Here is a 15,521-nt window from a genome sequence, read left to right as displayed (position 1 = left end):
GGAGGTTTCCAGGGAGCAGGAGGGTTTTGGCAGCCACAAGCCCAGTGTTGTTCCAGGACTCCAGAGCTCTGGCTCGGCCATGCCTGTGATGTGTTCAATTGTCATTATGCCAAGATGAGACATAAACAACTCAGCACAACAGTTTGAATAGTGGGATTTGCTGGTTGCAAACAGCACAAAAAGCAGAGAACAACAGAACTCTGTCCATAATGCAGATAAAATACCTACTCTGAGACGATTCTGAGGGGGCAGGGAGAGCAAAAACTCTTTAAAGGCAAAAAAACCCCAATGAAAGCCTTGCATGCATTTCCAGCTGGCACAGAGGATTTGTTTAATTTAGTGGTGTTTACTTAGGTTTGGTAAAATACATCTTTAAATTTGGAATTCCAGTGGAAAATACCTTAATGATGAGTAGTCTTCACCAAAAGCCTATGAAATTGTAGCTGGATAGTGTGCTGTGCAAATCAGACCTCAAGGAAAGGAAATATTATCACAGCTACCAAAATAAGGTGGTTTGAGAATAGGATTCCTGACAACTTACTAGTTATTGCTGTTCTTATGCAAAATCCAACTTCAAAATTTCACAAGCAAATACTTCCTATTAAATACACGATTTTTGCCAAGAAATTGTTAGGTTAAAATAAATCTATTTACCTAGCTTTAGGTAAAAAACTTAAAAAAAAAATCCTATTACTGTATTTCCTGTGATTCTTTTCTTAGTCTCTTTTCCATTTTCACTGAGAGTGAGAAAAAGACAGTGAGAAACTGACTCTATTTTTAGGGATTGTGGCATTCATGCAAGAGGTAAGAAAGTTGTAATTCAGATTAATATTAGCCAATGCTTGTTTACTTAAAATAGCATCAACACCCATGTATCACTCTAAAGTATCCTCTAGTCCAGTAATTAAGCGATGAAATAGCAAGTAGGAAAAGTAGGTTTCAATTTGTGAGACAGAGGAAGGAAATATCTCAGATTTCCCACAGCCAGGGGAATGATTTATCCTTTGCCCCTGCTGGGATGCTGCTTCACCTCCATGTCTACAATTCTGGGAATCTCCTGTCAAACATTTCTTCCCCAAAGGGCATCTTGCTAAATTCAACCTCAATTCACATAGAATTTTTTGCATCCACAAATTGCTAGAAATATTTATTATTTCCCCTGATTCCTACTGGGCTATTTATAAAGGGGAATTTCCCTAAAGTTTTAATGAGCTTCTATCAATTTTTAAGTGTGATCCGGACTATATCTTTTTATATTTTCCTGTTGAGTAGCCAAAGCAAATAAATACCAGTCCTGGGCAAGAGCATCATCTTTTTAGATGATAAACTGCTGAACTATCCAATCCAATGCTGACTGTTTTCAGCCATGGGATGGTCATGAAGTAGAAAATGCCAGTAGAGCCATTTTATATTTAAATGAAGTATTTTATGGATGCCAAAACCCCTGGGAGATTTTAATAATTACTTTAAAAAAATAAAGTCATAGAGCTTAGTATTTCAGCAGAAGTCTTCTCAAAATCTTTAGAAAAAACCAAGGAAGTGGAAAAAAGTTCTTAGTTTAGGTAGCTGAATTTACTTCTCATTTTCAAATTCTGCATCTTATTTTCAGCTCAAAGAGGGGTGACCTTAGGTACATGTATTTACAGTTTTCAGAGCATTAGTTTAACAGGAAAATAGTTGGATTTTGCAACATTCACTGTCATGCCAGCTCTTCTCTTTTCTAGTAGGATTAAATGCTTTCACATCCAGGCCTATAGATTGTTCCTCCACAGCAGAAGAGAAGAAGGCCAGCTGTACTTTTTTTAACTCTCCAACAAGGTATGACACAGATAAGAAGAAATACATAGCCAAAAAGGCACTTATTCTCTTTTATTTCATATAAAAGCTTTCTGGGATTTCATCACCCTAAGACTGAAACACTCGAAATTTGACTGCACAGAATGTGCTGTAACCAAGCAGTAGTTACCAAAAATCCCTTTGCTACCTTCATAACAATCTGAATAATTACTTTGCTTATCACTTTAGATGAGTTAAAATGTGCTTAATTACATGTGTCATCTTTGAAAGGCTCAGATTTGCTCCTGAACAAACCACACAAACTTTTCCCTCAAAGATAATTAGACATAATATTTAAAACTATTTACTCCAGATGGTGCTTTGTGTTATCTTTAATTCCAGCACACTGCTAATCTCTCTTGCCAGGCTGAAGGATTTATATCATTGCCCATTCCTGTGGGGAATTTCCTGGGATGCTGCGTAAGATTTTCATGCAACAAACTGCTTCCCATTTGCTGTAGAGTTGTTCCCTGGCAGGGCAGCACCACTGGGCTGTGTTACTGAACCTTTTGTCAACGATTTCTCTGTCTTGGGAGTGTTCATTCCCTGTCCTTGCTTCTGCTGGCAGTGGGAGAACTCCAGCCAGCCATCTAATACTTCATGGTAACAACTAAAACAATGGCAAAATTCTCTGGATAGTCAATGCAGAGGAGCTGGCACTCTCTAAGACTGGAGAAACAGGAAAACTTGGATGGGTGAACACTCCTTGAATCCTTCTGTCATAAAAAATAGCACTTTTAGCTGAGACTTATCTTTGGCTTCTCTAAGGTGTGGGCACACCTAAGGAGTGAAGAAATTCCATGCAATACCAGTTGGCTTCCGGATTTCCATCCATAAACTTGCTTCTTACCAAATGGATTAATGAGTAGCAGTGTTTGTGGGTGAAATTACTACAGTAAAATTCCTAAGTTTCTAATGTGATTTCTGTATTCACTATGTGAGCATGGATGATCACATGTGAGCATGCTGATCCCTCAGAAATGGGATTTTCCTTTCAATATACAATTCCTACAGTGGCCAGCACATGTCCCTTAGAGGGCCTGCAGACCACAAAGCTGAAAGATGAGCTGGGTCACATTATAGGTTGGTTATGTTACAGTTCCATTATAGGAATCTAACAAAGAAAATGACACATTGACTTTTTCATCCCCTTCAGATGGCACCACGAAAAATATCCTGAAGTCTGTTTTTAGACTGAAATGTCCTTTTTCAGGCTGAGGCTCAGAAATATGGTTGGTCATTCCAGAAAAGCATAATTGCCTTGTAAGAGAGGTTCAAAAGCACAGACTAAGCACCATCAGAGCAAACATATCAGGGGTCCTTGGAGGCCAGTAGATTGAGACACAAACATTTCATACCCTTCAGAGGGAGAAGGAATCAGGCAGTTTTGTGGAAGGGGCCGGGAGGATACATTTGACACATGTACTCTGAGTAAATTTACTTTAGCTAAGATTTTTCATTATGCCTGGATTTTAAACATAGTTTCTGTATTGTCTTTGTGTTTGTTTGTTTGGATGATTGGGTTTTGAAATTATTATTACCTGGGAAGTATCTGTGTTACCCTTTTTACCCTCTCCATGTGCTTCCTTGTTGTGATTGGCCAACATTTCTTCTCTTACACCTTAGTAAACATTAAATACTTTTCCAGAAGGGTGAGTTCATACACATTTGATTTGCTATTTGATACCTAATAGGAGAATGGAGGGGAACAGACCACTGACTGCAGCTTATGTACTTTTCTCTGTCAGCAGGAGCTGACAGACAACTTAATGGAAGTATTCAAACTTCCAAAGTCAATTCAGAGTTTGACATGGCAACTGAAAGGTGGAACAATGCCTACAGATCAGTTTGGGCACATTAACAGAATACAGAAAAGATGGGAACTGACAGCAGAACTTGGTGTTCCTCCAGTGGTTTTCCATCATGATCCAAAGCCAAAGACAACACAGTTGGACTACGAATGGAAAGATTACTGACATGGACCCTGCTCTGGAACTTGAGTGGTAGTTTCACAACACGGATGAGCTGTTCCCTAACCCTCGTGCAGCCTGGCATCACACAAGAGCAAGGTGGTGATCTCTGCCTTCCCAGCTGAGCTCTCTCCCCCGCTGGACTTTTCTCTCAAGCCCTCTCTTCTCCCATGCTCTGGGACTCACAGCACCTCTACACCTTTGACTGCAGCTGATATTTCCTCACCTTCTTCACCTTCAGCTCCATTGACCTCTGGGGTTCTTGTCTGCACCTCCTGAGATGTTACTGCTCAGCCTGTCTGGATTGTGCTGACCCTTCCCAGAGCGATTTGGGCTGTCTGCTCCAGGTTACCCAGAATTTCCAAGGGCATTCATTTGGCTCCTGCACCTGCCCTGCAGCACGAGCACTGCCTCTGAGAGGCACAGCTCTCCCACTGCTCATCACTGCTGTAATTAGCTGCTGGAATATTTTCACACTGGAGTTACAGCAGATGAGATACAAACCATTAAGAGCTTCTACAGGATAAAAAAAAAAAAAAAGCCTTAAATAAAAACCTCATGCCCTTGGAAGAACTGCATGAACTCGCCTACAAATTACCACAGTGCATCCATGAGAGAAAAAAAGTGTTTTCAACAACAAGCAGGATTAAAAAAAGACCCGAACAACCAGAAAAGGGTCACAGTGAGACACAAAAACATCTCCTCTTGGCTTGCAAGGCTGGGCAGCAAAGCATCTGGCAACAAGAAACACCTTGGCTGATGGAAGAAGCACTGACAAAATGTGTAAACACTGAGGAAAGCGAGACTTAAGGAAGACACACGGATTAAAATGAAGGAAAACAGCCTATAAGCATAAAGAGAAGAAAACAGATCAAGACATGTTTGTTAGAAAAGAATTTGCAAAAAGTAATACCATGATGATAAAGTAATACCTAGATCAAGAGGCCTTCTGGAACTCTGTATTCCAGAATGAAAAGTTAGAGGAAAAAAAGAAGCTTATGGAAGTGAGAGGCTCTGGGAACTCCTTTCTGGGTGCTCTTGCAGCAAGGAGAATGTGCACTTTATTCCACTGCTGTGGGAACATGGAGTTCAGTGTTCTGAGCAAGGAAATATTTGTGCACCTGTTTATCTTGATGGGACTCAGTCATGTGCTTAAGCACTTCTCAAAGGGGTTTGGGGCTCATTACAATAGAAAGAGATTTTATTGTTTGTGGGATTTTTGAGGGATGTTAAGGTCCTGAGACTTTCCAGTTCAAATAGTAGGGTTTTATAACAAAGACTGAATTCAGTGAAACTTCACAGTAGATGAAGAAATCAATGGTGGATTTCCATGGCAGAATTCCATTCCTCAGACACCACCAGCCAACCCACTTTCTGTTAAGTTCAGCACAGAAAGTCAGAGGACTTCTCTGAGGTGCTCGATACCCAAAAAGTGCATTTTTAAAAAAACCCAGCATTTTAAAGTGAACCGTCAACTAAAGACACTTCAGAGAGCAGGTGTGGCAGTTATGACACCTCATAAAGAAACCAGGACAAGTAGACTTGGCACCCATTTCGGATGGGAACTGCAGTAAGGATAGAACCTAAACATCAAGGAATGACAGCAAGGAAATCCGTGGGGGAGGGCAGTGCTGGTGGGACTTCTGGAGATAACGTGGGGAAACAATTCTTGTGTAGAGGGAGAGGGGAGAGGATGGAGAGGGGACTGTCCTCCTGATGGAGGAAGTACAATGGGAGGGCTTTTCCTGGATGGGTGACAAATTCCTTTATCAGGAAGGGGAGTCCTCCCCTCCTGATTCTGCTCAGCACTGAGTCACCATGGTCGTATATAAAAGAAGCAAATAAAACCTCTACCTAGATTTTTACTTGAAAAAATGATCTTCTAAGGTACTTAATAGGGAATATAACACACAGGTTTTGTTTTTAATTGCACATTAAGATTGCACAAGAAAGCAAGCCTTATTTTCATAATCTGGCCTTCAGGTATGGATATTTGCCTTAAGAAAGCACAAAAGAGGGTTGCTGAGTTTCAATACTGTGGCAGGAACAGCAGATAAAAAAGGGATATGAACCACAGCTTTACAGTCCTGTTTTTCAGATTAATTTTACAGCCTTTATTTAAATACAGTTTCTTTCAGTAGAAGGTAAGAAACAGTTAAAAGTCTATTTGAATTTTCTGCCACTAGAAATGTTCAATGCAATGAAAGTCTGTAATGGATGTCAAGAGCTCCCACTGCTACTTTTTAGTGCAGGGAACAACAGGGAAAAGTGGCAGCAATCTACCCTGAAATTCAGGGATGCAGTTAAAAAATCTGAGCCTACTTTTGCATTAAATGCAGTAAATGCTGGACAAAGCGAAATCCATACATTGTCAGTACATATATAAAGTACTTCAGAGTGCAAGCAAGTATTGATGAATATAGAGCTGTATATTCTGTCTGTACGGAACAGAAAACAAATCATCACCACACTGAGGTATATTCATTATTCAGGTATATCACTGCTTTTTTCAAGGAATTTCAAGTGACCTTACTTATTTTAGGAAAGAAAATCAGTAAGCAAGATTGGAATATATCCTTTCTATTTCAAGGCTAGATTAAACTACAGCAGCTCTATAAAGAGGTGCAAAGAGCAAACACACTGCTAGGTTTCATGTATTTAGATTTCTAGTTATGCATTTAAATTAATAACTATTTATGAAATTTGCTCCAGTTCCATGTTCAAACCTGGTAGTAAAATTGTCTTTTGATCAGAAAGCTTAAAATGTTTTCACTTTCCTTCTGACACAGTTTCATGAATTTACTTTCAGCTCTTGCACTACAAAGCCATCAACATGTTTTGCTTTAACTGGCAGACTGGGCAAAGAGGCCAAAATCTTCACTGGCTGACAGAATTAAGCTGCAGATTTTGTGCTTAAGAAAGTTGTGCTCAGAGCAGCACTGGAGGAAAAGCACCTGTGGACAGTTTGTTCTCTGGCTGCCCTGTAGATACACAGACCTCTGCCTTCACTTTAACACCCTTCACATGAATAAGGGTCACAAAGACCTCCACCACTGAGGTAAATATTTGCTAATAGGCCAATGGAATTTGTTACACACTTTGCCACACACCATCACATGGGGCTGGTCAAGCCCTGTCACCCATGTCATGGTGCCCAACGCCTCAAAAAAGGAACTCTGCTCTGCTTGAGGGACACAGGCAGCTCCTGGCTCCAGTCCTGCAGCTACAGAAAGGAACTGCTCTTGCTTCAGTAGCTTCCTAAAGTGACAGGGCAGCAAAAGGCCACTCCCCACCTTTGGTTGCCCTGTGTCCCTGCCTTTACCTATCAAATAGATCAATCTTGCCAGAACAGTGGAAATAAAAAGAAAGTTCAAGGCTGGCTCCAGGTTTCATCTAATGAAACACATAAAACTATAGCCACTGACTGAAATACATCTTAACATTTCTAACATTTATCATGATAACAGACATCAAATCTGAACATCCCTAAATGTCTTCTCAGATTGTAGGTATGCATTCTTTAGTCTTGACCTTTAAGAAGATCCCCTCTGGCACATAGAAGAGAGCAATAAACAGCCAAATCCTATCCCATTGTTCAGCATTATTGTACAAATCTCGTTTTGGGTAATGAGCACAGAATTTTCTTATAGTGCAATACATATTTATAATTTCTTTCTTTAAACCAAACATGGGCAAGCATTGAAAATCTCCAAGATTTACAGTAAATAAATACTTCTCTTCTTGCACACATTTGTTTGTTATTCCCTCTCCATAAGATACTTTGACACAACATTGAAACTCGTCTATGTGGTTGTATCTCCTGTTAGCATATCTTCAATAATTTGTGTCAACAGGATGCTGGAATGAACAGAACTAGTCTCTTTTCTCTGCTCCTCCCTGTGGAGTGCCCATAAGTGCCCTGCCAGTGCCCCAATCTGTTGCTCAAGATTATTAAAGTATAACTTGAAGGGGAAAAAGCACAAGAGGGTAACTTTGAGCAGCAATACATGAATGAGAAAACAAAGTGGGGGAGAGCACTATAATACCATCAAATAGGAAGAAAGAGCAGTTAAAACAGACTTTCCAAAGAAAGCAAAGCAAGAATAGAGAAATGAAGTATTCAATAAGAGTAGAAAGATGAAGACAGATAAGTAGAAAATCATCTGCAAAAGAAAGGCAAAGCAGAATATGGCTCATGAAGGCTCGGAATTGTGTAAGCTTGGCAAAAGGAGCAGACAAGAAAAATATCAACAAACTTGCAAAAAAGTATTTGGCTGTCTGCTCCCAAACTATAGGAAAAGAAACAAAGAAGAACTGTGAGATTTACAGTACTACCAAGTCTGACAAAAGGAAAAGTCTTCCCTCGGAATGGCTGCAGATGAGCAAGGAAGTAAATTTTGGCATAACAAAGTGTTCTATGGAACTTCTCTTACACTTAAAACCCTGAATAACAATAAATTCCTTCAATGAAGCAGAGTCTGACACCTGAAGATGTTTCAGGACAAAGTGGGCTCTAATCTGGAGCTCTGTGTAAAAAACACCAGGACCTTTCAGCTGTCTTAACATCCTACAAGTATCTCTGCCTTCCATTCTGTCAGCTTTTGCCCAAAAAACACTTCCTATTTGGTTCCTCTTTTTCTCACATCCCTGGACCGATGGAGCAGTGTGTCATGATGGCAGCATTGTCCTCTGCTTGAGGCCAAGCCTGCTCAGCACCCAGCTTTCCATCCCCACACTGCCAGATGCCTCTTCACAAGCTGTCACAGCTCTGCCGTAGCTCGACACACCACAGTGGCCTCTCTACATCCCTCTGTGATTCCATCAGGTCAGTATTTCAAGCTAAATACAGACCCTTGCATCACCGTGGCAACAGCTAATTAAGGTCACAGTGCTCAAGTGCAAATGATTTTTGCAAACCCACCGTTACGTGTCAGGTTTTGCCACCCTTCAGCAGAGTAAATGTGTAATTTAGGTATCAGCACGTCCTGGCAGCCTCATCCACCAACCCCTACCATGCAGCCTCCTGAGGCACTCCCAGGAGAACACATGTGCAGTCAGCTGCAGGTGCTGCTAAGTTTTTCCTCTGCAGTAAAGGAAACAGAACTACACTCATGGAATTGGAGTGATTCTATAAGGATTTTCTTTCTCTTAAGTCATATACAGTTTTTCTATACAGCTGCAGCAACTCCGTGGTCTCTGCAGTACTGAAATACTTATCTCTCAGAACCCAGAAGATGCAATCCAGCTCCTTTAATGCACGTTATGAGTATATCACAGTGCAGGCTTAACTGAAATTAAAAAAAAAAAGAGCTATATTCTATCTACAGCAGCCATGGACATTGAACCTTGCAATCCCTGACAAGTAAATCAGTCTTCACGTTTAGTGTACTCCACTTAACTCTCCCTCCCTTCCTAATTACACTTACTAGCATATTTTTAAAATATTATTTCCCCAGTCTGAATCCTTAAATTTTACCTATTACTGCAAGCACTGACATCATCATCACATTTTCCAGTTACTTCTGGCCTCCACAATTAGTTATTTCACCCACCTACATAGATCCACAGAATCATATAGGTTGGAAGAGACCCCTAAGATCACCAAGACCAACCATTAACCTGCTAAGTCCACCACTAACCCAGGCCCTTAAGTCCCACACCTACATGTCTTAAATCCCTCCAGGGATGGTGACATCATGTACTGTGAGAAAGTTTACATACAACCTTTAAGCCTTAGTAAAGAAAAGTCTCATTTATTTCTGGAATGACGTTTTCTAAAGGAAAACAGAATAAAGAAATGTCTAGATTGCTACTTTAAATAATATCAAATCATAACTTCAGGTAATTAGTTACGCTCTTTTTCCTCTTTACTTTTCCTTTCATAATGCTTTACAATAGGATGCACACATTAGACATGAATGAAACTAAGATGGATTGGGAATCCATCTAGGATAGTATAAGTTTTTGCCTCACCTTAATTCAATGCAGCTGTAAATTAAGCTAGTTAAAATTTTAGTCTCATTTGACTGGAACATGTCACACACAAGACTATTCTCTTGCAATGTGACACTGCAATGAAACATTCTAATGTGGTGAGACGGGGGCATGAACAGACGAGGTTCCTCCCCAGCTCTGCATGAACCCAGCAACAAAGAACTCAGTTTTTATTTATAAAACTCACACTTTCCCCCTAGCTAGGTAACTTTCTGACATTCTTACTGGCATTTAAGTGGAATTCATCTCAAGCCACGATCATGAATGTTTCATGAAGTAGGTGGTGTTATCACCCGAGCGCTGCGACAACCCCAAATCATGAATACGTTTCAGTACTTAAACATCTCACCATAAACAGCCATTTCAACATTTTCTTTGCCATATTGCTCACACCCAGCTTTTCAAAGGGCTATACAATGCTCTGAACTTCTGACAAGCATTTGAAGGAATTATGTATGTCCTGACACCAGAGAAGACAAGCTTTAAGACTTCAGTATGTTCCTGGCAATCTTCCCACCACACCCCATCTTCCAAGAATATAACTCAGGTCAAATACAAATTTGTTCACTGTTTATTGGCAAATGCACAGAAACGCAGGTGTGTCTGCAGGCAGAGCACAAAAAGAGTTCTGCTGGAAAATTAAGGGCAGGTGCTTCAGTTTGTGATGCAGGTTATGAATCTGCCCTCAGGGTTGAAAAGGGATGTTGTGCATCTGGAGCTGCGAGTTCTAAAAACATCAAACACCTGACACTCTGAAGAACAGGAATTTAAAAACCAAAGGTCTTGTATTCTCATTTTATAACTTCCCAGACTTCCCTCCCTAGTTCTATACTACTCCTAATTTTGCACTGGTGTAAGTAAGATTGATTGCCCGTTCAGTATTTCCCATTCTTTAAAAGCCCATTCCATTGCACACCCTTTTTTTTTTTTTTTCCTGCTGCTATCCAAGTTGCAATTCAATTTTGCCACTCAAATTTTACCTGCAGGAAAATCAACCTCTTTCTTATAAATTAATAGAGATTGTTACTTACGGTTTTATCTGGCGTTCTCCTTTCCAGTTTTTCCTAGGGCTTTTGAACTTTCAATGTTTATAGAAATAACGTTCATACAAATATCAGGTTTTGACAAAGGAATTGTACAGAAAGACACATGGAGGGTAAGTCCAAGCATGGGATTCCTTACCTGCACTATTGCAAACCTGACATGGATGTCAAGACTGCAGAATGTGCTTCCTGTTGGAGCACAGCAGCATCAGTGCTTTTCACCCTTAATACAGCAGCAGACTGAGGAGTGCACTCCCAGGCATCCCAAACAGTTTGTAGCAGGGATTTCTCACAGGCAGGTAGGATGTATGAGAAAGGTGTAATGCAACAAGGTAGAGGATGATATTGGCAAAACCAACAATCCCTGGATTCTGCTGCAATATTCGAACATTCATTAAATCAGCTGAATCAAGGGATTAATTACCCTTACAGTATCTATTCTGGGCATGGGCTCCATAGAATCACAGAATATCCTGAGTTGGAAGGGACCCATAAGGATCATCAGTCCAACTCCTGGCCTTGCACAGGACATCCCAACAATCCCACCAGCCTGCATGTCTCCTTCCAGTGTTTACCTTTCCTAAATCTGACAAAGATTTCACCATGCTCTGGGATATAAACTGTTGTGCCTACATCTCCCAGGAGCACAAAGAACTGAAGGCAGGATATTCCAGGTTAAACAGCCAAACAAAGCCCCCTCTGTGTGTACAGAAATTATTTTTGTGCTCCCATTAAAAGTCCAGACTCCTAATTAGGACCCAACTAAGGGACAGTGCCACCACATAGTCAGAAAGGGAACCGATGTCAGGTTTCGAGGCTTAGTTTATGGTCATGGGTAGTTAAAACCCAGGACTGAGATGGGTGGTGGAGCCAAGCCTGGCCACAGTCACAGCACATGGACATTGCTGCTCAACCTCCTTGTTCCCAGACCTGCAGTGGGGGCACAGGCAGGCCCTGATCTGTTATACACCTTCATGAAACAACTTAAGGGAACTACAGCAGATAATCAAAACATAAAGGAAATTAGTTTGGAGCATGTGACCTGTCTGATGCTAAAATGTCTCTACAACAGTTATTTCTGAGAGGAAAAACATAAGAGATGTGAAATGGACTCCTGCTGAAACTCTGCAAAACTTGAGTATTTAAAAGAAAACATATTTTGGCTGCCAGATGTACAAGTGGCAAGGTAGAAAATCTCAAAGGGAAAAATATTCATCATCTCTATATTCAAGTAAAAATAAGATCATCTGAAAAATATTTTCATTTCACTCGTATCTATTCTGAGACAAACTAGAGAAATTTCAGCTAAAAAAAAAGAGAATTTTTGCAAAACCCAAAGGTACAGATATGGCAATGTGTAAGGAGGAATTATTAATTTACTTTTTATTGCATCATAATTTCAAATAAATGCTACTGGGTTTGCTTCCCAGTTTTATTATATACAGTGAATCAAACCATTGAGAAATGCCACACAGCTAGAATATGTAATTTATGAAAATAATTAATCCAGCACTGTACATTATGTGTTCTGACAAGTTATAAATGCTCTATTAATTATTTATTCCCTCCAGTAGTTTGCTGTGACATAAAGGTATAATAAAATTAGCTGCCAGAAGGTATATGTTCAAATCTGCTGACAATTTTTTGGAGGGATTTTCATAGTAAATGTGAAAAAATAAACATCTTCAAGGCAATAAAAAGTATAATAGTAAAACTTTTCTTCAGTGTGAAAAATATTGACAACTGTTCTTTTCTTACCCCGACATCAGAGAAAAAAAATGAAATTTTGGCTATTTATAACATGTGGGATTCTTTAAAATTCTGTTAGGTGTTGGACAGCTGAATGCACCTATTAGAGGGATAGTGACTGCACCATGGGTAATTTGTGGCTAACAATGTTCAGTTCTCTATGAATCAAAAAGACCACCAAATTCTTCCTCCATCACTACAAAGCATGTTAAGAAAAACTGCATTGGCTCCTACACTAAAACTGGCAAAGAGCAGTGATTCTCCAGGTGTAACTGAAAGCAGCAACTCCTACCCCATAGGCACAGGATCATGAAAAGGGCTTTGAAATGAGGAAACGAGGAGCTTCAGATTTCCTTGCTACAGCAGAGCCCCCAAAATTTCACAGGCACAAGGAAAACACTGGCTAAAGTCTGTTTAAATTATGCTCAAAACCACAAATATGAAAAATATTCTCAGCTTGCTTTTCCCAGACAAATTGTGAATAAACACACTCTCCTCACTTGAGGAAGTATGTTAGCAGGGGACAGCCTTTCCCTTAGCTTCCTCACTTAGATCACTGGTTGGACTACAAATATTTTTTTCTCTCTGTCTCCACTCTGTCTCTTTGAAAAAAAAATTATTTAAGCTTACTTTTTATTCCTTTCACTATTGCTTCACTGCTCAGCAGAACAACTCTGCAGTCTGACAGTCAATATTCATGAAGGGGAACTAAACCAGCAGTCAAAAAAAAAGGCACTATCTGGCTTTGCAGCAGGAGCAGAAGTTTCGGCTGCATCACTTACCACCCAGGGTTTGTCACAGAAGTTGTAGATGGACTCCAGGGAGTTGACACTGGGGATGCCAGCGTACTGCATCCCAATGATCAGGTTACGGAAATCCTCATTTTCTGCCATACTGAAGGAATGTTGTCGAACAAGGACGAAGTCAGGCCTGAATGACCTAGCAGGAAAAAGAGACATTGCTGATAGTCAATGATAATAAGTGTTTTCCCTTCAAGAGCAAATTATTCAAAAGGGAAAAACTGAGGGGTAGAGAAGGGCTGAAAGACCACTCAAAACAAAGGTAAATGCTACAAGATGGAAAAGACTTGTGATGGCTCTATGAAAATCTGTACTGCATCATTTTTCAACTGATGTTCAGAAAACATCGGCATCTCCTCAATAATGTGAATCCATTAAGAGGAAAGAGAAATTATCATTGATTTCAGGTTGTTTTCCTGAAAGAAAAACACATATAAAAATCTCACATCTATAAACTCTGAGCATGTTCTTAAGCTTGTGTACTCCCATTTCTGAGCAAAGACAATCAAAACTAAAGCAGGCAATTGGCTCTGCCAGAAACTTGAGCTTTTTGGGAAAAAAGGTTTTTCATAACTATTGTCAGGTTGTTTTCAAGACAGTAAGAGATGAAGCAACACCGTTGCTGCCAAAAGGCATCACACCAAAATGGAGATAATCACAATTCAGCTTTTGATCAAGAGATTTGTCAAAATGAATTTCTAAACTTACAACTGCATTTCAGCCCTCTTTTCCCTCTTGTATCTAATGAGCATTTCCCCTGTTGCAGTGGCTGTGGTTTCCTGCCCTATCACCCTGCAACTTTGAGAACAGTCTGACACCACCTTCACTTTACTCAAACCCTGACATTTAGCTACTGAAGAAGATTATGGAAAACAAGAAACAGTACAATAGGAGAGAGCCATCAGCACAGGGGCAATTTGCTCCTAAACTTGACTGTTGAAAGAGTTTCTTCTGCATTCCAATGTTATAGTTGGAAGAAAACCCTGAGTAGCTTGAAGCTATCAACCTCCTGATAGAAGTGTAACTACAGGGTAAATTAATTATTTACATGTCATCAATAAATACAAGCTGTATATTGGAATGAGAAACTCTGAAGACCACAAAATGATTCAGAAGGTCTCACTCCAAGAAAACCAAACTAAAATCCATGTTTAAAATCGCTTTAGCAATTTTGAGATTCCAGCCTGAATGCAGTAGTCAAAGTAGATTAGCTGGATTCTTAACTTGGCTTTCAAATCACAGAATCATAGAACAGTTTGAGTTGGAAGGGATTTTTTAAAGCCCATCTTGTTCCACCCCCTGCCATGGTTCCACTATCCCAGGTTGCTCCAAGCCCTGTCCAACCTGGCCTTGGACACTCCCAGGGATCCAGGGGCAGCCACAGCTTCTCTGGGCAACCTGTGCCAGTGTTTTACCACTGCCAGGGCAAAACCAACCCAAATCAGACTTGCGCAATTTGGCAAAAGCAACATTATAGATTTGTTGTCAAGAGTCATTCAAACGGCACCGTAGCTCAGTGACCAAAACCTGTAAAGAAATGCTTGCCTTTAAACAGGTTTCCTAAGATGTGTTTGCAGCATAGCTCTGAGAATTTGTGATCTGGGTTTCTTGGTGCTGTGTCAAGAATTTGAAACATAGAAATCCAATTTACTAGCCTCTAATACTCAGAGGACTAACAACCAAAATTGCAGATCCTTCAGTAAAAGAAAGAGACCACCTCTATCACCTAAAACAGTGGTAAGGGGATAACACATCCAGAGACAGCACTATGGTTTGAAATAAAAGAACAGAAAGTGTCCTTTAAAAGACCCATTTAATGAAACAATTGGGGAATTGAGGGAATGGAGTTTTTAAAAATTATAAAAAAAGAAATATATTTTCCTTTGCAAAAGCTCCTCAAAGGAATATTATACATTCACACAATTGTTCTAGTTCTGTAATTAATGCTGGCCAGTGACTGGATACAGAAAAAGGTCATGAGAAAAATTTTAATCCTGGCTCAAGCACCTGTAAGATCCAAAACCTCAGCATTATGTAGCATAAGATATAATTTTTCAGGATTTGACTTTCATTCACAGAAACCAAACAAGTAGGTGCCTGTTACACATTTTTTTCCCCCTAAAACTGAG

The 15,521-nt window shown here is 40.0% G+C and overlaps 1 protein-coding gene across 2 annotated transcripts in view; it reads right to left on the bottom strand.

Annotated features, from left to right (window-relative positions):
• Positions 1–15,521, bottom strand: part of SYN2 (synapsin II) — a 178,070-nt gene that overhangs the window by 93,588 nt on the left and 68,961 nt on the right. For both annotated transcript variants that reach the window (XM_064667988.1, XM_064667987.1), the window contains exon 4: positions 13,375–13,531. In XM_064667988.1, coding sequence (XP_064524058.1) covers positions 13,375–13,531 — 157 coding nt within the window. The remainder of the gene's footprint in view (positions 1–13,374; positions 13,532–15,521) is intronic.

The sequence above is a fragment of the Pseudopipra pipra genome, chromosome 11 (assembly GCF_036250125.1).
Source record: "Pseudopipra pipra isolate bDixPip1 chromosome 11, bDixPip1.hap1, whole genome shotgun sequence".
In the NCBI taxonomy this organism is placed as follows: domain Eukaryota; kingdom Metazoa; phylum Chordata; class Aves; order Passeriformes; family Pipridae; genus Pseudopipra; species Pseudopipra pipra.
Note: the sequence above shows the minus strand (reverse complement) of the source record. Positions and strands in the feature narration are given on the sequence as shown.